The 24,422-nt window shown below is 38.9% G+C and overlaps 1 protein-coding gene across 2 annotated transcripts; it reads right to left on the reverse strand.

Moving 5' to 3' along the window:
- Positions 1-125: 125 nt before the first annotated feature.
- Positions 126-24,288, reverse strand: LOC117418146 (delphilin-like). 2 transcript variants are annotated; one of them, XM_034925868.2, is made up of 21 exons: positions 24,166-24,288; positions 18,684-18,950; positions 17,639-17,724; positions 17,239-17,308; positions 16,482-16,576; positions 16,161-16,350; positions 15,245-15,399; positions 14,760-14,882; positions 12,603-12,703; positions 11,662-11,806; positions 10,774-11,090; positions 8,939-10,039; positions 8,546-8,633; positions 7,821-7,895; positions 7,375-7,571; positions 6,990-7,145; positions 4,587-4,673; positions 4,310-4,439; positions 3,789-3,907; positions 3,305-3,469; positions 126-2,843 (listed from the first exon to the last, which is right to left on the reverse strand). In XM_034925868.2, exons 1-21 carry the CDS (start codon positions 24,198-24,200, stop codon positions 2,772-2,774), a joined length of 3,774 nt encoding a protein of 1,257 aa, XP_034781759.1. In that variant the 5' UTR covers positions 24,201-24,288; the 3' UTR covers positions 126-2,771. The 2 variants fall into 2 exon arrangements, with proteins under 2 accessions (XP_034781759.1, XP_034781758.1); XM_034925867.2 differs by having other exon boundaries at positions 7,821-7,907.
- Between the last annotated feature and the right edge of the window lie 134 nt (positions 24,289-24,422).

The raw sequence follows: 24,422 nt of genomic DNA on the forward strand, positions 1-24,422 counted from the left end.
GTGAACTGTTAGTGTATGTACAAAATTTGTGTACACTGTATAACGTCTGGTTAACATGTTGCTAATGATCAACAAATCTTAGAACGCACCCAACCAGAACAGAAAATGACACTGAGGCCTTATGTAACGTTAGGATCCATAAAGAGTTTTATTGTCTGCATCTGCTGCTAACATTGCTGTACACAATACAAAACAATGAATCGTCTGTATGCCACAAGCTGCAGCATGATTCAGGTCTAAAACAGAAGCCAATTCAGAGCAGCTTAAAATAAACAGAAAAACTAAAATAAATAAAATTAATAAATAGGAATAATAATCTATAGACATAATATTTTACACATGCACACACAATCCTCCGATTAATAAATACATCATAAAATTAATAATGCAAAAGTGACAATAGCTGTTTTAATATTCTCTAGCCCAATAAAGTCTATTTTTTTATTTTGTCTATTTGTTTTCCTGAACTATAAACTTTATTTGTGTTGAAAGGAGCAGAGATAGAATAGTTGAAATAAACTAATCGGTAATTTATAAACCCGTGTTATTGTTGCATTGATGTTAAATTCAGATGAGGTAAACATCAACACATCAGCCTAGATTAAATTATGGCAGTGGCATTAAGAATTATTTGAAATAAACTAATCTGTAACTTATAAACCCGTGTTATTGTTGTCATGTTGCATTGATATTAAATTCATATGAGGTAAACATCAAAACATTGACCATTATAAAGTATAGCTAAGGCAGCCCCATACAATTAGATTTAATTCAGGCCAATCATGAAATATCTATACCTGTACTGTATATTAGCTGAATGTAAACAAATGTATCTATTAAAGAGAAAGACTCTCAATTGAGTTCACCATCTTGTCTGGAAGTCATCCTATAGACTTGCATCTTCAATCGACTCGTGATCCAATGTAAATTTGAAAGGAAAAATACAAAAACAAGGTAAGTTCTCAACCTAGAACCTACAGTATAAATGTTACCTAACTCAGGAGAACCTTAACTTCTTGAGATTGTATTCCTAAACATGGAGTGTGAATTTTATTACCAATCATTAGCAACTTTCTGTTTATTTATTCATGTTTTTGTAACTGGATGCAAATGCTGTAAATACAAATATTTTTTTAAAACGTCATATATTTTAGTAGCTTATTAAAATAATTTCATTGCTACCCTGCAGGTAGCAATTACAAAAATTAATTTAAAAAAGAAAAAATTAATTTACTCCCCATTGATTCTTCCAGCATTGCAACCTCCTTACTAAAAATGTAAGCTAATTCAAACTCCTAGAGGACTAGAGAAGTCAGAAATATGGATTTGGAGAACCAAAGTATTTCTCTAAATATTTCTGTTATGTAAACCACAGAAGTAAATATAAAACACTGAATAAAATAACATCTCTTCAGAAAGCGCCTTCACATTGCCGTCTAGTTATCCATTTAAAAAGAATGTTATGTAGAAATTACAGTAAACAGTTAACAGTCATACATATGTAGCTGGGTTTTTTTCTGTACAGCTTTCTAACAAATGACAATTGGAACAAGCTGTTATTTATTCATACAAATTATACAGATCGACTTGTTATATTGACTCAAGATAAACTAAAGTATCCTCGCTCAAACAGATTTTAAAATATGTTTGGGAGTAACAGCAATTAGGAATGGTTTTAAGGACTGCAATGTATATGTCTGCTTTCAGTAGCCTAAGAATTCAAAGAATTAATTAAAAAAAGCATACTGTTCTGTACTAAAAAAAATAATTATATTATTAGTGGACCGATTTAACCTTATAAAGTAAATCACATTTTAAACAACTAGCTTATCCATGGAGTTTTAACACTAGACTGGTTTGTAAAGCTGCAATATCACCCCTTTCAGAGCATTTCTAATCTCCAATTTGAGCAGATAAAGGAGAGATTTACACAATGTGGGTATCGTATGCAAGCAATAATAATAATACAAAATAAACCATCTACCCTCTGCATGTTTTTTTTTTAAAATCAGATTTACAATAAATCTGAAGTATTTCAATTATTGACGGCGACCAGCAAGTACTCTATAAATGTTTACACAGGGCGTTGCCTCAAGTGGTTACAAAGCTTGATTCAAGGTCTAATTCGTCTCAAGTTTAATGCTGAAGTTAGCCTGTAAGATGTGGCCACTTGCAGTTGTCAGATGAGGTGTACTGCATGTCATTAGGGTCTTGCATAGGTAACCCCAAAATAAATTAAACATATTTAACTAGAAAACTGCAAGTAAGCAGCCTCATTAAACTAAACCTAAATTATAGTTGCTTTTTTGTCTTCTTCAAACTTTAGGATAAAAGTGTTTCTTTATTTCCACTGTTTTCATTTTGCGTGACATATCATTTAATTATTGATTTGTTTTTTTACTGCTTATTTTGTCCTGCGTTATCCTGTAATGTCTTCTTTCATTTAAATTGAACAGTCCTGTTTGTATTAGTCTGGGGAGGAGGAGAGGGAGTTTGGTGTGTATTCTAGGTGTAGTGTCACCACAGATTCACACCGTATTGTAAACACTTCATGTACAGTCTCTCGTCAATTTATTAACATTTACTGTGTTGATTAAATGACTTGTTCTTGATAGAATGCAATTAAATGCCTCCGTCTGTGAGCTTCTACCTCACTCCTGTTCTTTATACAATTTGCAATCAGTCTTTAATTTTTTTGCTTTTCGGTGAAGGAGCTTAGATCCTTGTTTTATGTTTTTTTTTTCCAGAACAACACACTTCTTTCAAAGACATCACCAGGCCAGCGGGGAGCTCATTCTTGTACTGCGCTGGTTCTCTGTGGCTCTCATCTCCCTGAAAGCTCTCTGCAAAGCAAACACAAATCACATTAAATTAAAAATAAAATTAGTCCTGTATCTGTAACTGCAGAGATTTGTCTATGTATCCACTTCCTTGTCACTAAATGCAAACAAATAGGAGACAGCTGAACAAGTTCCAGTGAAAGAAGGAATTCATCTTTTAGCTCCAATCCCATCCCATTTTCTTGATAATGTTTTTGTAATACTTACACAGTTGTAAAAACAATTGTCTGCTGCATCTTGAATAAAACAAAGCCAACGAAAGGCCATGTAAGAAAGTGGATCATTGCTACACTGGATGTTACTGGTATGTCAAGTAGTTAAAATCTGCTTTGCCAGTTGTGAGTTAATCGTTTATAAAACAGGTTTTCAGAGGTTAATTTAAAACAGCTTTTCATTTAAATCCTCTTTTCAGACTGATGCAAATCAGTGTAATCCAGACATAAAAAGCTGTCTCCACCATTCACCTCAAACTTGCTGATGAACTCAGCAAAAATGCCAAAGAAGGCCTCTGTTGTGGTAGCTTTGCTGTCTTCCCCAAAGAAGGAGGCCACTTTGCTGAACTCTTCTATCGCTCGCTGCTGCAGTGAGTCCAGGGACTGGACAGCAGGGTGAGTGTTCTCTAGAAACCCCTTCAGGACCAGTCAAGGAAGTGACCACAGCAGCAGCTCAGAGCCCCCAAGGGCTGCCACTGCTATAATGCATTTCTAGAAAATTATTTTTGCTCATAACTAGCAGCAAATAAAATGATTACAAAATTACACAAAGAGCATGTTTAGTATAAAGGAAAGCCAAGAATGTTGATACATTTATAAAAAATAAATAAATAAATAAATTTAAAAAATTCGATATTTGAATGATACTTTGGCCCCCCTAACTAAAAATGGCTAAGCGTGGAGCTGGATCTCTGGTTCCCGGGTTTTCATTTCTAACACAGCATGAAAAGGATACGCTCATTACAGTGGCAAACCTGTCGTCGGCAGTCACAGGCATTTTCTGGCAGGCAGTCCGGATGTCTTGTATGGTGGTGTGAAGGTCAATAAGGTCAGCTGTGATTGTTCTGTGGTTAACTGAGAAGAGCAGGGAATACAGGTACAACTATAACACACAGCAAAACACAAAGATCACTAGGGAGAGAGGTTTGTCTCAAATGCTACCTTTAACCATTTTACACAAAAATAAGCTCTTAAAGATGATCAATTCAAAACTGAATGTCACACTTTCTCTCATTATTGTATAGTCAATGCTAGGGTTAACATATGACTCCATGTATTCAACCCCCATCCCCAATGCATTCTGGTAAGTGTATTCACAGCAAGACTACACTTACCAGAATGCACTGGGGTAGGAATTGAAAAGCCTGAACAGCCCCAAACTGCCCTAGTGTACATGGATTCTATGGTAACCCAAACACACTTAAAATCAAAACAGCCACAAATATATATATATATATATATATTTAATTCACTCACCTTTGGCAGCAAGGGGCACTGTGGTTAGGTCCTTGGCAAAATCCAGAAGTTCAGGAAAGTGTTGGCCCAGTGATTTGGCAAGAATGTGCAGGAAAGTTGATTTCCCATCTACTGTTTTTGTAGTACTCAGCTAAAAGATCAAAATTACAGTATATTAGAATGTCGGGTGTACCAGTAGTTGATTTAACTGGTGAATGCACTTGCACCCCAGTGTTGCACACGCCTTCCAGACACCAAAGACTTATTTTCTGGGACTCAGATAAAAGTATAAACTTACCTCTGTGAGAAAATTGATTTTAAATCCTGTGGTTTTATTGGTTTTTGGCTGTCCATTGTTGAGATAGTTTCCCATGGCCAACACAAACTGCAGACAAGATAAGATATAACAGGCTACTTAAAGGAATAATATTCAATTACAGTAGAACCTGTTACAAGGGTCCATCGGATATGTGAAAATATTAACATATTTATTAAATTAGAGGTATTATAAATAAAACGGTTCTATACAAAGCAAATCAATGAAAAGTATTGCAAAACAAAGCACTGCAATACAGTATCCATTTATAAAACAGCATTCCAAAAACAGTTCTTACCATGCTTCCTCAGTCCATTCCAAAGTAATCCAACAGGTTTTGTTTTTTTGCACATAAATACATGTTAACCCAAGACAGAAATGGCGTTTTAAAAACAAGAACAAGAACACTTCAGTGAGTGTTGTTTAAAATGAGTACAGCAGGCAGAATAAAAAACTAGCAGTACAAAAATACATATATAACAAGGCCATTACTGAGCATCGTTGAAGTTTATTTCTGATGACCCCCACATCTTGGATTTACCCTTCCACAATGACCTGTGAACGTGCAATCTCTACCACCAAACATCACTATGATAAAATGTCCGGTCCCCTTGAGGTTCAAAGGTTCAGGCGGATCACTGTTTGGGAAAACAAGGTTCTGCTTGGACAGGTCTTTCAATGTGCAGGGTCATCAAGAATAAGATGAGATACCTAATCCAGCTGTGAACACTGACCATCACGGTTCACCAGAGATGTAAAATCTCATTGTGTAAAGCATGGGAGGGACATAGTTACATGAAAGTGAGTTAATGAGTAAACTTGCCAGTGTCACATTACTGTATTTACCACTCAGAGATCCACAATGCTGCAAAAAAGGACCATATCCTTTCCCTTGAAAAGTACAGTTTTCCAAAATGTTATGTGTTAACTGTACCCCAGGTTCCAGACCCAAGCACTGTACCCTTGTGTTGTAGAAGACCATGAGCACTATGGTTAAGGCCTTGTGTTTTACACAAATTGTCTTTTAACCTGTAATTTAGTCCTACAGCCACAAGATGTCGATATAGCCTCCAAACTAAGCCAAGCAATGAGAAACCATTAAACAAACAATTGAATTGGGCATCCCATTACTACAAAGTACATATCAGCAGATCAATAAACAGAACTCTGTAGATGGCTAATTTACCAGTACACTTTTACACAAATCATTTCATAAAAACATCTGGATCTCACCTGGCACAAATATATATTTCGTAAACAGAAGAGATTATATTGTTTTTTTTAATGGATTTCCCATTTCTGGCACAGATCCCTGAGCACTATAGATATTATAACCCTTTATTGGAATCTGAGCATCTGTAACATATGAAAGCTGTGTTTATTTTGTTTTGTTTTTTTTTGTTCTTTGACTATGATGTAAATAAAAAAGGTTGTTCATAAGAAGCCCATAAGTATTATTTATGTTTGCATGAAAAGACAATTCTTGTCATTAGATTTTGCTATTAAACTTAAGCATCGTCAGTTGTTAACCCAGTCTTCTTTAATGGATTGAAGGTGCTCTGTGAAAATGTGTCCATATGAAGAAACACTTTTTTCAGCATCCACAGAAATGGTAACAACTGACAAATATATTGTAGCCTTTCTTGCTTTAATTGGGAAATAGCTCTGCATTTCTCCAAAATTCAGTCAAAGAAATTCCACTACCATTTTCTTTTGCATATAGTTGATATCCCACCATTTCTGATTTACAGTCAGCATCAAACCCTGTAATACAATCTAACGGGAGGGGCTCTTTATCCAAACTACAAACATGTTGTGGGTCTAAAATCCTTACTGCCTTCAGAGACTTGTGAGCTGGTTAAATAAAACATGGTTTTATTCTGCATTCACCAGGGTTGTAGCAACTCGTCAAATTTTCAAAAACTTTGTGGAAAGTTTTAACAACACACTGTTTGTTTATTCTGCCATCTGTGCTGTGCAACTCATATGCCAATGCTCGGTATGTATTTATTAATTTTGCAAATATATTATTATAAGTTTGATGAATTCTAATGTTACGGCTTTCAAAATAAGTTATACCCATCAGAGTGCAGCACATCAGGTGGATATAGCTGCGTGCGATCTCTCCCTTATGGAACAAACATATATTTTAATATATGGTAGAAAAGTATGATCCTTATACTTTTCATATAATGAAATTGGCCCCTTTTTTATATATTTAAAATTATGGGATATAAAATATATTTTAGTCTGTAATCCATATATTTATTTTATATGGAGTACAGACTAATGAAAATATATTGTGCACTAATTAGACAGAATTTAATGGGTTGATTACGTAATTAATCCTGTGAATTTCACAGGGTCCTAACTATGTAACTGTACCTCCAGTATCTTGGCGAGTTTCTTGCTATTCTTCAGCTCCAGTGAGGCGTTGTAGATGCACTCATACCCAGCCTTCATCTCCTCTGTCTTCTCCTGCAGAGTTGTCTTACAGTGAAGACTTCGCAGACGGGTTTTATACTCTGGCACCGACAGCATCTACAATGGAGGGGGTGTGAAGCGATGGATTAAAGACCTTCTCTAGCTATCTTCAGGAGGCTGGGTACTGCTTCGAATGTTTACAGTAAGATACAAAAATCCACCTTGCAATTCCTATCCCATGCCACTTAAACTGGGATATTCAAGTTAAACGAAGGGGCACTTTCAACACCTTTTTATGGGAAAGTGAAAAATCCAGGCCAAAGCCATGTTTTGCCTACTTGCCTACCTGCATAACAAACTGGTCTGGCTCACTGAGCTTGCTGGGGCCCTGCGTGTACTGCTGGTACTGCTTGACCTCCTCTTCATCAGGGGCGTACAGCAGCAGCTGCTTGATGTGTGACGGCTCCAGGCGGTCGTTGACCATCGTCATCAGGATCTGACGCAGCTCAGCTGGGGACAGCTTCAGGTGCGCAATCAGGATAGCTGAGGGGAGCAGGAAAAAAAACTGTCTGCTACTAATATCTTTCTTCAGATCATTTGCTGTTCACAGATATGTGCTTTTATTATATTGAGGTACTGGTATAAAGCAGTTGTATAAAGACTGTCTTCTAAGGAGGCTTCACTTAAAAACAGGCAAACTTGATCATTTGATGTACACAGTTACAATATCCACCATGTCCAATTTTGGATGGTTTAATCCCGTTAACTGCTGTATTGAAAAATGATACTCACATGTGTTATACGCCTTTTTACGAGAGAGAATTTCGACCACGTCTTTCTTTTTAAACTCGGGTAAGAAGGTTGGCTCTGGAAGAGAAACTGAAATATTTAACAAGAGTGTGAGGAAAGGTCTGGCCAGCTCCAGGGGGAAAATTGATAGAAATCTGAAAATATGAATGAAGGTGAAATGATGTTTGTTGGGAGGGCCCCGGGCATCCTTGAATTCTGGAATTCAAAGATCTCCTGCAACATCACTGACTGATGCTCGGCTGGAAAACAATGAGCGCAACAGAGTCACATAACAAGCGTGCATTTGGTGAAAATGAAGGCATTTCATTTTTATTAGGTAGGTACATTGGTATTGAGTGTGCAGCAGTGTGGCTAGTTAACGGAAGCTGGTTCTAACCAGCCTTGTCTAGTGGAGTTTAACTGCATCTGAAGGAGTGTGTGCTGTCCTTGAACATAAAACAGTGAGAAAACCTAATTCACGGAACCTCGTACTGATCATCTGATTTAATAAACATTTACTGAAGTAGGCTAGGCAGACACCTCCAGCTACAAAGCTATTTATCTTACATATATTTAGCTGCCCCATTAATCAAAGTCAATACTCCGCAGTTTTTGGTTCAGCCAGGCTGCAGTTTCAGTTGTCTGAGCAGTAGGTGGCTCCCTACCTCTGCACATAAAGCATGTTATGGCGGCAAATGGTATGTCATTGTTTGCAAGATTAGACTTACTTGCAGTCTTTTGTGTTCCAAAGTGCAACTCCAGGTCCAGATACTTTACCATGTCACTTAGTTTGTCATAGTCAGAGTCTTCTCCAAGCTTTGATTAATACAAAATAAATAAATAAATAAATAAATAAATAAATAAATACATAAATAAATATTGATTTTGACCCAGACTCCAGCATTTAAAGAATGTTTAGTAATGACCCCAATGGTCCAAAAAACCCTTACCCTGATGCATGGAACCATGCCACATTTAAATGGTTACATTTAAATCCTACACCTACTGCTATTCATCATATAGTCAAAGATGGCTCCCAATTGAACATCCAGTGAAAAGAATATCAAATTTTGTCTGAAAACTAAACGAAAAAATTGGGGTACATGTGACGGCATACCAACCTGACCCCAGATGGTCCCTTCTGACTTCTCCACCTGCTCCCACCGCAGACGCTTGACGCTCATGTGGCTGGACTCGCTGCGACGATGAAAAGCCCGAGGGAGGGGTGGGGGTCCGCAGGGGGGAGGAGGGGGTGGAGGAGGCGGTGGCACTTGATTGGATTGGTTAGAGAGATGGGACTGACTGGGGTGAGTGGTCTGGTTGGGGCGGTGGGTTGGATTGGAGTGGTTGGCATGAGTGGTCTGACTGGAGTAGTGTGTGGTATTGATCTGATTGGAGTGGTGGGTCAAATTTGAGTGACTGGGAGGATTGGGATTATTGGTCTGGTGAGCTGGATTGGGGTGACCAGAGTGAAGAGTCTGATTGGTTAGTAGGTGAGCTGGATTGGGATGACCAAGGAGAAGGTTCTGATCGGTGTGGTGAACTGGATTGGGGAGACTAGGGTGAAGGTTCTGATTGGTGTGGTGAACTGGATTGGGGAGACTAGGGTGAAGGTTCTGATTTGTGTGGTGAACTGGATTGGGGAGACTAGGGTGAAGGTTCTGATTGGTGTGGTGAACTGGATTGGGGAGACTAGGGTGAAGATTCTGATTGGTATGGTGAACTGGATTGGGGAGACTAGGGTGAAGATTCTGATTGGTGTGGTGAACTGGATTGGGGAGACTAGGGTGAAGGTTCTGATTGGTGTGGTGAACTGGATTGGGGTGACTAGGGTGAAGATTCTGATTGGTGTGGTGAACTGGATTGGGGTGACTATGGTGAAGATTCTGATTGGTTAGGTGAGCTGGATTGAGGTGACTAGAGTGAAGAGAATGAATGGCGTGGTGTGTCTGAGGCAGGCTGGGTTTGCTTGGCGGTGGCGGTGGCGGTGGTGGGGGTGGGGGTAGAGGAAGGCTCCTGTTCATATCTCGGTTCAGTGTCTCAGGCTTGGAGTCATGAAAGTGGATGGGTGGCAGGGGCGGGGGGCTCTGGGGCGGAGGGGGGATGTGGTCCGAGGAGGAGGAGTAGTTCAGGGAGCCATCCTCGCTGCTGCTCACATACTCGCTTGCACTGTCCAGGTCATGGGAGAGGAAGCTGGCCTCATGCTCATCCTGGAAATCCAACTAGACCGGGACAGAAAAAGAGATTCATGAATTAAACATGCACCAACAGCACTGCGCTATTTAACAAATATACAACTAGGAGCTTAACAACAGGAAAAGACACTGAGACCCTCACACTGGGATCCCCAGAGGTTTCTACTATTGTTTAGTTTTCCCTCTCTTGCACCGGGTGATCTTTCAGAAAGGTATTGGAGGACAGATAATGCCTTATGTTTAGGTGACCTGTCATCTCCAGTCTAGCTGACAGCACCTCCTAGAACCTAATAGTACATGTTATATTCTTGGCTTCAGTGTACACACACAGATACAAACTGTACATACCAATTGTTCACTAGCAGGAAGAAAGTAGTTCTTTTTAACAGACATTATAGATCATCACAGCCAATCATAACGATCCGTTGCCGTTGGCTATGTCATGATACACTACAGGTTTTGATTTCTGTAGTGTATCAAATGGAACAAGTTTAGAGTTTGATTGGCTGGCCTCGTCGTTCCTTAGAATTTGAAATATTTACACTTTAAAAACAAATTCTTGCTTAAATATAATTTCATTCGGATGGGCTTTGTACATTAACTTTATAACTATTAAAGCAACATATCTTAGCTGATAAAGCATATGGATGTATTTGTGCCAATGTGTGTACCAGCTGTCTTGTAAACAGAAGATTTCACTAGTAATTTTCACAGTGCTGAGCTCTGGTCTATGGTTTTAACACACAGGACTGTAAACCGACCTCCTCGTAGTCGTTCTTGGGCGACAGGAAGTCGTCGACGATGGTGACGCGGTGTCCGAGCTGCTCGCTCAGGGCATCCAGGAACTTGTCTGTGTCACGACTGCGGGGGGGCCGTGAAAAGGTGAAGAGCTTCTTTCGGCGGGACAGGGGGCTGGTGGTGTACTCCAGGGGCTGGGGGGAGGGCAGTGGGCTGTCCAGGCTGGCGTAGGGGTTTGACTCAGCGCTGCTTGGGGATGGGAGGTTGTGAGGGTAGCAGCGACACTGTGGAGAGGCCGCTGGCTCCTGCCAGGACGGAGACAGGCCTGACTTCCGATTCCCTGCAACACACAGATATTCCCATTTATTTGGTGGCAATAGTCACTTGACTAAATCATTAAATGGAGTTTACAAGGAATGTTCTACTTGGCACTGGATCACATGGGAACCTGTCAGGTGGCTGTTTTTTGTCCTTGACCTTCTTTAAGGCAGAGAGCAAAGCCTGTCTCAGGAGAAGCAGGACAAATCTGTCTCTCTCCCCCACGGAGCAGGTAAAAATGACCAAATAGTGTCAATATTCCTGCAGTGTGCCTTTATAGCTCCCTTTCAGAAACACTTTTTTATATTTGTATTGTTTTAATAAGTTTGAAGTGACTAAGTTCAGTCATCTTTTAATAGGTGCTACACATTTTATACGAGCCAGAGAAATGAGCAGTGCCTTTTTATAGTTCTGAAGTTCCACACCTGATTTGCCTAAAGAAATAAGGGAAAACTGCAGTCCACTACCTGAGTTAGCCAATACAATGGAGGAATGCTGCAGTCCACTACCTGAGTTAGCCAATGCAATGGAGGAATGCTGCAGTCCACTACCTGAGTTAGCCAATGCAATGGAGGAATGCTGCAGTCCACTACCTGAGTTAGCCAATGCAATGGGGGAATGCTGCAGTCCAGTAACTGTGTTTGCCAGCTGGTCTGGCACCGGAGAGGCCCGGTTCTGAGCGGACTTCATCTTCTTCCCTGTGTAGCTGCTTTCCAGCTCTGTGTACACTGCAGACATCTACAAACAAGAACAAGGCATGTGATTACAAGGCACCAGAAAGGCATCAAGCTGCACCCTGGAGGAGGCACACATACAAAAAGCAGTAGAGTACCAGGAAGCCTGTTTACCCTGGCTGGGGCATGCAGCTCACTCCCCATTCTGGCAGCATTGGAGCTCAACAGAGAAAGTCTGAGGATTGAAACCTTAGAGCTGCAAATACACATGTTCTATGCCATGTTATTTACTAAGAGATCCCATTACACTGTGCGCTGTCAATGTTTACATTAGGTTCCATATTGTTTAAGGTCTCCCTGTGAAATTGGCAAATACAATACTCCCCAAACCAATACAAAACCATCATCCCTAAAATCAAATCTTAATCCAAGTATTTAAACTGAATGCATCAGGAATGTTTCCATACAAAACCAAACAAACAAACTAGTGCCATACAGAGCAGATGCACAGTAGGTTATCAATACAGCCACACCAAATTCATAAAGGCAAACACTAAAAATATTGAGCCTACAATACTACGGTTTCTGTAAAACAGACGGGAGGTAATTCATTAAATTACACATATAGTAACATCAAGTTTATTATTTACAAATAAGATACAAAAAAATGAAACAACTCCTCTCTACTCTCTGTCTGAAGTCAACAAGGCTGGCAATTCCTTTTCACAGGATCCGTTGTTTACAGATAAAAAATGTCAAATTGACGTAAAAATTTGTAAACACTGAGCAGAAATTCAGGAGACAACATAAACGTATTAGTGGTGCTGCCATACTGTCTATTGTAAGTGAACTGTACCCACGTTTTTGAGGTTGGGTGTCTGTGGAAGTGACGTCCCGTCTCCAGACTGCCTTTCTCCAGGGGCCAGTCTCATCCCCACTTCCCCGGGGTCAGTGTGGCCCCCTGAAAAAACAGAGAAAAAGTCAGCTTGCCACTATCTGCATGTTAACATTAGACTTGCAAAAGAGACATTGGTTTAAAAAGAATTGATAGAGAAGGTAAGATTAACATTGTATAAAAAATACCATCCAAATAACTCTTCATGGCAACAAGGCCAAATTGAGCCATTCCAGATCCGAGAGTCAGATTTTATGACTGCCTGGTTACCAAGCGAGTCCCAGGTTGAGGCCTTGCTGGCTGAAATCTGCTTCTCAGCTACAGTCTGATCTCATTATGATATCATTAAGGGCTGCTGTCAGCACTGCGTCAATCCACTGCCTGTCAGGGAGTGCTGTTGTTATGTGACAGCCATCACTCATCACGTCTGCAAGGCTCTGTTTACACAGAGTTCTCTTCTGCGGCAGCAAAGGGCTTGTTAGTATTATTATTATTAGGGTTAGTTTTGTCTTTCCAGATTATGTACCAGGATGAATTGGGTCTGAAACTGGGATTTCAAACATGGTTAGAAACCTGGTTTAATGTGTTAAGAAATTATTATTGAAAACAATATAAAAATCGACAGAGCCTAAGCCAGTAAGATATCTTTCGTGACCAGCATATATTATGAGATCCAGCAATGCCTCTTGTCCCAGTAACTCTACAGATGCAGTGACAACAAAGAACAGTGTCTTGGATGAAGATACCAATCCCAACTAAATGAAACAAAAAATACAATAACCAAGCAGCGCTACCAAACTGGAATAAAAAAAATAACTTCTGACTTCAATGCATGATAAAGTAACCTTGTCTTTAATATTAGCTTGCCCTAGCTCTATTCTATAATGTGCAAATATAAACAATTCTTGACAATCAAGAATCATGAACCATTTTTGTCAAATACAGAATCAACACAAAGACTTGATTTTTTTTTATCCTTTCATCAGGTGATAAAAACCTTAAAATAATAAATTTAGGTCTTCCTGGTGAAAAATATTAATTATTATTTGATCTTTTCTAAAAATGACTGAAAAGGGTTTATTAACTGTAATTTATTCACTACCGTAATATAAAATAAAAGCCTTGTCTGCAAAAAAAAAAAAAAGACCAATTACAATTTGATTAAATATGTCCTTTCATGTTTCTTCAATGCACAAAAGGTTTTACTGAAGTAATGTTATACATAAGCTAAAAGCTAGGGGGTTATTTATCATAGCTGGTGTTGAAAGGTGCTTGGCTTTCAAACACTACAGCTTATTCAAATACATTTTTTGAGTGTGGAGAAAAGTATATGGATTTCTGCCAGCTGAAATACATCCTCAGAAAAAATGTAGTTACTGAAATACAAAATGATACAAACTATTGGCCCATATAATTTCCAAAGATATTAGGAAAAATAAAACAGAATTTAACTTGAAAGAGTATTGACAAGAAAATAGATGTACTGTACTCGTCTGACCTAAGCACCGCATTACTGTATCCTGGCATTATTGCACTACCATTATGTCATAGTGGATTAAATTATTGTAATCCTAACTTGTTGCATTTTATTTCATATTGTATTTTAGTAGTTGAATTTACTTAGTGTAAACTGTACTGTATTTAAATATGTATTTTTCTTTGTAACCCTGGATAAAGGCATCTACCAAATAAATAAATAAATAAATAAATAAATAAATAAATAAATAAATAATCTGATACCTTCTCATCTCTTGGTTTAGATTATTATAAGAATTTTGCTCCAATGTATCCCTCGTTAGAGACAAATCAGAGACTGAATAGGAAATGTAATAGGAGTCAGTACGAGATAGGCTCTGTGGAGTAAAGGATACAGTGCATATAAAGCAATACTTCAGCAGCTCAGCAGTTAGGGTGCGACACATTGCAGGTTCTTATTACCTTGCCTCCTGCTTCGGTAAAGGTTAATACATTTTGTATGTGTATGAATGACGCCTACAAATAGCATCACAGAACAATTTAGAAGCTATAAAACAGACTGTGTTAGTATTTAAATAAGGGTACCTTAAGCATAAGCTTAGATTTACCAGGTTAACACAAATCTGAACCCTGAGCCCTCACGCACCTACTGTCCCCTCCTCAGGTGCACGTGCTCGGACGCTACCCCTCTCCCTGCGGCTGGATGACACACGGACTGAACTGCTGCGCGGCTGCGTTTCGGGGGCCTGTTCCCCAGTCTCCCCAGTCGCTATGAAAAAAAAAAAAAAAATCAATTAACAAAAATACATTAAAAAAAAAAACTCAAAACATGCATCAAGTTTACAAAATGACGTAAATAAAATATTCCACTTTCTGTAATTACTCGCGTTTTATGGTTTGATTTTACTCTTAAATTACTTTTAACTTCATATATCATGTCTTTAAAACTTTGATACTTAACTTAGCCTCTTCACTCCATCGTCTTCTATAAGTATTCGCGTTTACACATACAAATGTGTATTCTGAACCATAAACCCTTAGCTAATCAAGAACAGATTCGCTTTTTTTTTTTTTTTTTGCATGTTTCAGTTTTCCACAACCTTTTTAAGAAGCCCTGTCCCCCGTTCCTACCTATGGCAGACTTGTACCCCAGGAAGCGGACGATCTTCTGCTGGCAGTGCGCCTGCTCTTCGTAGGTCAGTAGCTGGTAGATGAACTGCCAGATCACCTGTTTGGACGGAGTGTCCAGCACTGGGAACACGTCCACAATCAGCGTGTCCACATTCCTGCAAGGATTTCAAAGGGAGCACTGACAAGGGAGCTGGTCTGGAGGGATTTACAAGGGTACCACTACTTCACTGCATTTTGGTAGAAAGGGTATTGAGTGTATACAGTATGTGAGGGCAGAATGACTTAGAAGTTTACAATGATCTTCATTTGATACACTAGAGAGCTTGACCACGACAAGCCTTCTATTTAAACTAACACCAAAAAACATCCCAAAACTTCTACGCAATTCGATCGCATTTGAATGGTCAAGGTTTAGAATAAGTATCTTTCAATAATATTTTTGTTTTTATGTAATACTTTTCATTGGATGACTAGACTTAAGCAAGAAGGATCACAGCTTGCTAATGAGATTAGGTTCAGCCATTCCAAATCAGTACAATGATCTTCCACGATGGCTAGCTGTCTGACACCTGTGGGTGCAGCAATGCTGAGAACGTCTGAGGGCATAAACCAGGACGTGAAGCTTCACCAATTATGTGCCAACACTTTACCCAAAGATCCCTTTATAAAAAAAACTTCTACTGCGGTTCAACAAGGTAAAAGCATAGCAGCAAGTGTGAAAGGGAGGTAAAACACAGACAAGCGAGGCAAATCACAAAGAAGTACAGCAGGGTAAATTATATTAACAGCTATGACAAACCATGGCAACTCAACAAAGCATAACATTAGGACATGAACAGCAAAGTTACTGTGCAAACTTTGTGCACCATGGCAAGCATGGTAAAATGGGAATGTTATGGAAGAGACTGTGCTGTACCTGTGCTGGAAGAAGCCCTCCAGAGCCTTGCAGATGGTGTAGCTCTCCTGGTGGGTGAGCAGGTGTTCCAGCTGCTGACTAAAAGTTCGACCCTGCACCTTGATGCTGGAGGGTAGGATCTCCGCCACCCACTGCAGGGATCTGAGAGCAAGGGAGTGGGAGTCGGCGGGGGACTCTTCCGGCTCAGGGTCTGTGTCCAGGGTGGTGTGAGTGGAGGAGGGGGGTAGGAGCGTGGGAGAGAGCAGAGGAGATTATTACATTTAGGCAAACCAGCTAAGGAGGAAATAGCTTTGCTTTTGAGAAGTGGGAATATTATCTCACCCATGACAATGTTAGCAGGTCCGTCCTCCACCACTAGGGTTGGCATGGCACCACTTCCCTGCAGCATGGACACCACCTTCTCGTGGGAACAGTTTCTGGGGCAGACATGTGTGCCAAAAACAGCAATCAGATACCCAGACAGATTTTTGAAAATCCCAGCTCTATGTTTCCCATTGCTGGAGGTCTGCACCATCGCTGGTGCCAGGGCAAGGTAGTTTAGAGGCTTGCAAGCAGTAAAATACCTGCCCTTCTAATCTACTCAGTTGATAATAGAAAAAGATTGGTTTCAGGCATCCAAATTTTGTCATTACTGTGGAGCACGCAGCACTATATTTTCTGATAACACAGGCTGTCTGTCCACTTGACAATATAGCTTTTCAGAAGCACTTGGCATGCTGAGACTCAGTACTTAGAAGTGTCTTCAAGCCCGACGAGACTTATGGAACCAATGGGAGTATTCATAAAGCATTTGTGTGCTGGTAAATCAAATAAAACAAGACTTCAACTGCATCTACTGGCCTGGTTGTTCATTGTCTAATGACTACAGTCTCAGGTAACAATAGTTCATTTTGTCCTAAAATGTATCCAGTACAGGATTTTAATAAGAATTCATATTTCAACTAGGTCAGGGAAAGCCGATTAATCATTTACAATAAAAATATGCAGTTTCTTTGTATACAAAAGGTACTGTATAGTGCTCTATTCTGCTATAATTGTGTTGACCACGTATTCAGGAGAATAAGTAATTGACCCTTACCTCATGTCTAGTCCATTAAGAAATAATATGCGGTCTCCAGGTTTGAGACCAGCTTTCTCTGCTGGGCTACCTAGAGGTAACAGGAAGCGGTAAATAAAAAAAATGAACAGTGAAGAGAGGCTGAGCTAATCACTCAGTAAGTCTGAACGGTGCTAGAACATACATATGCCACCAAGTGCCGACAGGGCCATGAACGACACATTTGAAATAAAGTAATTCAAACTAATTTAAATTAATTAAAAATAAATGATTATAATGTCAGGGCGAATAAAAAGACACAGTGTACTGCATTTTTATTTTTATCATGGCTCTGAGATTCGATGTTCAACTGCATGTTCAGCCAAGTTAGCAGAAGTGTGTTTTCCCAAAGGAAGCAATTTGATATATACAGGTGCCGTACCTGGAATGACTGAATCAATCCACACTGGAGCATGTCCCCTTAATGTAAATCCAAAACTCTTGTTGCCTTTGTATACACGCACCGTCCTGCAACAGAATGAGAGATGCTGTTAAAAATGCATCTGTTAACGTTACTGTCCGGCAGTAAAAATGATAACAGAGAACGGAACTGAATATGCATGTTACCCCTGGAGGATATCGTTTATTTATTCTCTTTTCCACGTTAGGGAATTTGAAAATCTCAACATTGTCATTATTTTAGTATTCATCTCCATAAAATACACTGCTACTTACAGCTTCTTACTTGGTTTGTATAGCAACATCCAAGGGCTGTGATATTTGCATTAAGTAGTTTATTTTGGAAAAGTAAGAACTGAATTGTATTCATTGGGGACATTTTATCAAAAACTTTAACTGTTCAGCAAAGAAACATTTAAAATATATAAATATATATATATATTATATATATATATATATATATATATATATATATATATATATATATATATATATATATATATATATATATATATATATATATATATTGTTTTCCCTCTATGCAAAACTTATTTGATACTTTTATGGAGATATGTGGATTTGTCAGATATAACACACTGGACGTGAATGGCATGTTGGATGATTTTTTTTAGAACACACAAGTCCTTGAGTTTAACAACCTTGGAGTCCATTATAACTGTTACCCGGGGAGAACTTAAAGCAATCAATGGACTGCCAACTTCAATGCTATTACAGGGACAAATGGATGTAAGTCACACCAAAGCTTTGAGCAGAAAATAATATAAAATCTCATTTGAGGTTTAAAAAAGAAAAAAAAGTATGTATCTCAGATAATCTAGGATCCTGGCACTGTGTTCTTTGAAAGAAAAATCATTCACTAAAACCATGGTTACATCATTTCACCATCTGGTGGCACTGTGTGCTATGCAAAAATCCTTTAAAAAAAGGTAGACAAATATATACATTTAAATGGGTTTGCGCATTACTGCTCCTAATTCTAATACATACAAAGGATTCCTGGCATTTACCTCCGGTTAACCGAGGCCCCCGAGCTGCCTGCGACGAGAGAGGCAGTCTTTCTCAAGCCCTTGCCAGCAGCGTTTTCCTCTCCGGAGCGTGGCACGGAGCTGGCCCGGGTGGACACCAGTAGCCGCTCATGGTGGTCCTCGCTGCGGCTGCGGTGCAGGCGGCTCTGGCTGTGCTCGGTGAAGCTCTTCCCATGGCAGATCCGGTTGATCAGGCTTTGAGACACCACCTCATCGAACCGCGGCCGGTGCTTCTTGGGGATGAAGATCCTGGCAAACAACAAGAAGGGGCATCAGATCGAGAATCACTCCAACTGCAGCCTCCCCAGCTTCTCAAGAAGAGGGGGCAAACACAATCTTCTGGGACACCACTAAATATCCAAGTTGCTCTATGGGTCTTTTCCAGGTTTCCACACGTTTCAAATAAAACCATCTAGTTGTATTATGGAACAGATTCAATCTTTTAAGAAAGCTTAGATGAAATGATGCACCGAACTGGAGGATGAAATTCCCTTAAAATCCTCCCTTAAAATTCAGTTTGGCTGAACAATCGCACAAAACTACATCATCGTATTTTCAATGAATTCCAAAAAAAAAATTAAACTAATTTATCAGCAATATATATATATATATATATATATATATATATATATATATATATATATATATATATATATATATATATATATATATTCCTTAAATGTGATGGAACGCCTTTATGTTTGTCTTATAACTCCAAGAGAAGAAGCTGCTGTGAGAATCAAGAAATTACTTCAAGCAAGCCCATCAGCAACTAATGCCTTTTACAATGTGTTCTGCCCTGTAGCACGATTCTCCCAGCTGAGGTGCCAAATGCCCGTGCACAGAACCATCACAGGTGTCTGGCACTCTGTGAGGGAGGGAGCTTGATAACCTCCAGATTCACTGCCTTTGGTTAAATCTTCTGCAAATTAGCTCTCTTCAGCAGCTATCAATTGTATGTTAAGGAAGAACTGTAGGCAGCAGTAGTGCTGTGTTCTGCTACAGTTGAGTAATAGACTTTATAAACAAGAAAACAAAAGCTATAGAGACAGGAGTAACTTCATCGAGGGTTCCCCTGATACAGGAGTAACTTCATCGAGGGTTCCCCTGATACAGGAGTAACTTCATCGAGGGTTCCCCTGATACAGGAGTAACTTCATCGAGGGTTCCCCCGATACAGGTTTTATTTATTCGAAAGGTTCAGGAATGCATCTATGATGTCAGTTGAGGCCGGGAGGAAGCCCTGCACGTGGAAATAATGTACGGTATGTTTTGTTGCTTGGCAGGGAGGGGGTTAAATCTCAATCTTGCCAATGCCACATGTAGAATGTGGCCGTTCCCTAATTAGGTTTTTTATTGTAGTTACTGTAAAGAACATCAAAGCACACTATTAGTTTAAACCTGCCTCTTGTCTATGCTTTCTATGAAACTCAAAGACCTGTCTCCTGGGCTTCAAATACTGAGGCTTTCTCCACCCATTGGAGAATCCCTACAGGTCAGTGAGATGTGGGAAACAAGATTACAGAGTGATTTTTTAATTGTTACTACTTTTGGGATTTTGCATTTTCGCCGTGTTTACAAATGAAAAGAAAATCAGACACACTAGTATGTATTAAAAACAACAGTAGCAATAATCATGGTATGAACGTTGCTGATTCCAAACATGGCAGTTGAAGTCCATTGGGAACCATTTTAATTCTGCAATTAAAATGTAACATGTGGGCCACTACAGATTTAAACAAATGAAGGAGCATTGCAGTACACCCACATGCCCTGTGCTCATTTTTTTTTTTTTTAAACGGTTTACATATTACTTGGAAGAAAGTTGGTAGCCATGACAACCCTTTCAATAATGACTGCAGTGAAATAGCAATTGTAAGTTTCTTGCATACAAAAGCAATAAGTTTAGCAAGATCTTTAATGTTGCCATAGAAGACGGGGATCGTTTTAACATCACCTTTTAAAGCTTCCCACAGATGCTCTGCTGCAGTTCTGGTCAGGAGAGTCCAGAACGCCGCTCAGCTAAACCTGCTGCAGTACATCATTGATCAGCTATTCATAAACATTATTTAGTCTAACATGTAATTTAGCTGAGAGGCCACTACTGCAATCAAGCACAGAAACTCAGACTCCAAACCTTGGACAGAATGTTTCTGTACTGTCATTGCAGGCCATTTTTTCTGTAATACTGACTTTGGATCTACACAATAAATGCTATTCAGCTGTGTCTTCTTGACCTATTTAACTTTTAAATATGGGCTGGCTGTGAATCTAAATGGTCGATCTAATAGTGTTTAAACAAACAGGAGCCATTAAAAAAAAAAAAAAAAAAACACATCTGCCAGTATCTTCTATTATCATAAATGTTCATTTATTTTCACATTAAAATCTTAACTACCGCTATTTGCAACCCGTTTTACCTTTCACTCCTCACCCATCTTATAATTTCTTCGTTCAGTGCGAGAACAATTTATTTATTTATTTATTTATTTAATATATGCATCAAACAACTTTAGTATAATGTCAATGGTTTTTAAATAAGACCTGACATTACAAGAGAGAGTTAGAAGAGACATCTTCACCGCTACAGAGCAGTAACTGGTTAATAACAGGCTTGCTGGTCTTGTTTTCAAAGGTAATGAGGGCAGATTTATGCAGCATTAGAATGTATTTCTTCTTCATGCCACCTTGGATTCCTCTGTTTGATTAAGTTATTAAACTGCATCTGTATCTTTTAATGAGAAGTCTAAAACCAAGAAAGCATGTTGTGAACTGACAGGCTAGATTAGAGTAAAAGGTCATATTCACTACATTTCAGAACGGAACTTAAAACAGCGTATATTATATAGTACAGTAAAGAGACATGTTGTGGTGGTGTAGTGGGTTAACAGACGTAGTAGATTTTAAAATACATTCTCAACCTGTTATTTAGCTTCAGTATTTATTCCACAGACAGCTTACCACCCTTTTGCTTAACTTTTAATTTCTAATAAGTTCTCTTAACTTTGAAACTGTAAACTGATGACTTCTGTTAACCCAAAATACCACAAATGTAACACAACAAATAAACTACCATGTATCTTCACCCCCCCCCCCTCCCCCCCCCCCAGTTCTCTTTGTATTGTGTCGTAAAGTAATTCCTTGTAACATCTTAATACCTATGGTTTGTTTGTATCACTCTGTCTAAAATGGATAAACTTCATCCTTCTATTTCTTTGTCTTTGTTGACAGATATGTCTTTATCGTGATGTGGGAGGAAAAAAAGTCTTTACACTTGTTTTTAGAATCTGGGGAATCTTACTTTATATAATGATGGTGTTTAAAACTCATTTAGTTTGTGAGGTGCTCTAAATTAGAATCAGGTCACCTGTATGCTAAAATTAAATCAGGCAGGGAAGAATCAAGGACAAATTACTGGTACGAAAGAAAATCTAAAGTACAAACGAACAACTAAACCAGACAGCATTTCAATGAGCTGTAAGACCTAATTACCACACTTTCAGTCAGTGAGCATAGTGCCTGTAGCAAGCACCTCAGGACTATCATTACATGACAGGTACTAGAATGTAACACATGGGTGCCCATTAAAAGCTCTCAGAACGAGCAATTGTAAAATAAGGACTCTGAATCAGGAGAATAGTTACAGTTCTGTTTTTTTTTTGGTCTGGCATTTGAAATATGTCCATGATTTTTTCTACACTAGTAGATTTTGTTAACTGGATTTGTTGGTCGTTTACTGTATGCATGCATTCACTTATTTTTAATGGAGTGGTTGTCTCCCTTCACATATAGTACATGTAAGTCAATTAAAACATGAATGGGAAATTGAAAGGTCTTAAAAAAAAAACATTAGACCACCTTTTTTTTCTGTCTTTCAAAAAATTGTAGTAAAATGCTTAAAATCGGCATCTGATTCCTCGTTGCCCTGAAATATAAATCAAAAGGCTGGAATATCACTGGCATGTGAAAATGGAAAGCAATGTAGCCATTGGTCCCACCTGAGATTTGGAAAGGCCAAACAAGCAAGGTGGATATAGGGGCATCGAAGAGTTAACATACACATTTGTTATCAAAGTCCTGAAGGTTTTGTGTAGGTAGGAGAGATCGATTTAAGGGTGAATTTCAGTCTTAGTCTCATCAGCAATATGAGAACTGAAGGGCCTTTTTATAGGTTCAATATACTGTAAACTGCTTGGCTTCACTGTAGCCCTCACACATCAGTTTCAAGCCAATAAGCCTGGGGGATTAAAAAGCAGACATCTTGAGTTGACAGGCTGCTGAGGCACAGCACAGGGGCGCGGGTGGCGGAGGATCAATCGAATACATTCACAAGGAGGTGAATAGGGGTGGATTCCTTGGTCTCTACTAACAAAGCTCTGCTGTTTCTAAAGGGATGCTCAGAGGAAAGGGGTTTTGGGTCAGAAACAACAGTTTGTAGCCAACTGACAACACATTGAAGACCTCTTCTCCTTTCCTCTTCCAGGCTTGAAGCCAGACACAAGCGCTCTTCTTGAACAGGTAGAGGACAATGAACTCTCTGCTGTTCCAGAGGAGCCAAGGATTGAACCCCAAGATTAAAGAGATGACCTGGCATGTGTTCATTATCATAGTTTTATCATAAAACATATAAAAAGGCATACCCCATGAGTTATAGTGTTGCTTTAATCAAGGGCTTCTAAAGTATTAAATTAATTACTGGGTTCAATTTTAAAAGATTTAACACAGTAGATTTTCCCTGAAACAAAATAACAAGAGACAACAGAGGCAGAAATCCATACAATACAAGATCACCAAACCAAGCAAAGGGCCAACAAGTTATTAGTTAAATGAACCGTGGGAGTCCCCCGAGTCAGTATAAGCACTGGCAACTTAGAACTTTCTGCACCCAGAACAGGTCCATCAAGTCAAATAACTTTCCCCAATTTTGTATTACAAGGATTTGCAAAAACAAAAAATCTATTGAACTATTAGGCTATTTTGAGTATCACTTACAAAGGCTATATAAATAATAGAACATCATCCTTTAAATAAGCTGTACATCATGAGAAAATATCATACAAGTATAAACAACAATGCCAAATTCAATGCACACCATCGTACCGGTAGTATCAGGAATGCATGATAAATATTATGTCCAGAATTCAAATTCTAAACAGAACAATATTCTGCAACATGATGGATTGTACATTCTCCACATTCTAGAATCTATTTACAGTATCAAATTGAACCTGCTTGTTGCAAATTATGATATAAAAGGGCTGGACAGAGATGGACACAGATTAGTCAGCTAAATCAGATACAGATGGAACAGAACAATTTCAAAATCCTTTTCTTGTGCCTAGCCTCAAATCTAATTCATAAAACTCACGAGTCAGACTTTTTGTAAACTTTGAGAGTAGTTTTGCAAACAGGGCCCAAGTACAAGTAAAAAATAAATTAAGTAAAACATATAGTAAAAGCATACCGAAAGTGTCGGGAAAAATTCCTGTCCTTCCCCATTTGTTTTTGTATATCAAGGTATGTCGACCCCTTACGCAGTTAAACAGCCAAAACCTCCCACTGCTGCTTGTCAAAATACATCCAACGAACACAACCAAGAGTTGTTGACAGCTGCCAACTTCGGTGTGCCTTACACAAAACAGCCGTGGACCATGGCAGATGATAACTGGCACAGCAGATCAGCCGGCTGTTATATATTATTAGGTCGCCTTTTTCTTTTAA

This window comes from Acipenser ruthenus, chromosome 13 (genome assembly GCF_902713425.1).
Source record: "Acipenser ruthenus chromosome 13, fAciRut3.2 maternal haplotype, whole genome shotgun sequence".
Lineage (NCBI taxonomy): Eukaryota > Metazoa > Chordata > Actinopteri > Acipenseriformes > Acipenseridae > Acipenser > Acipenser ruthenus.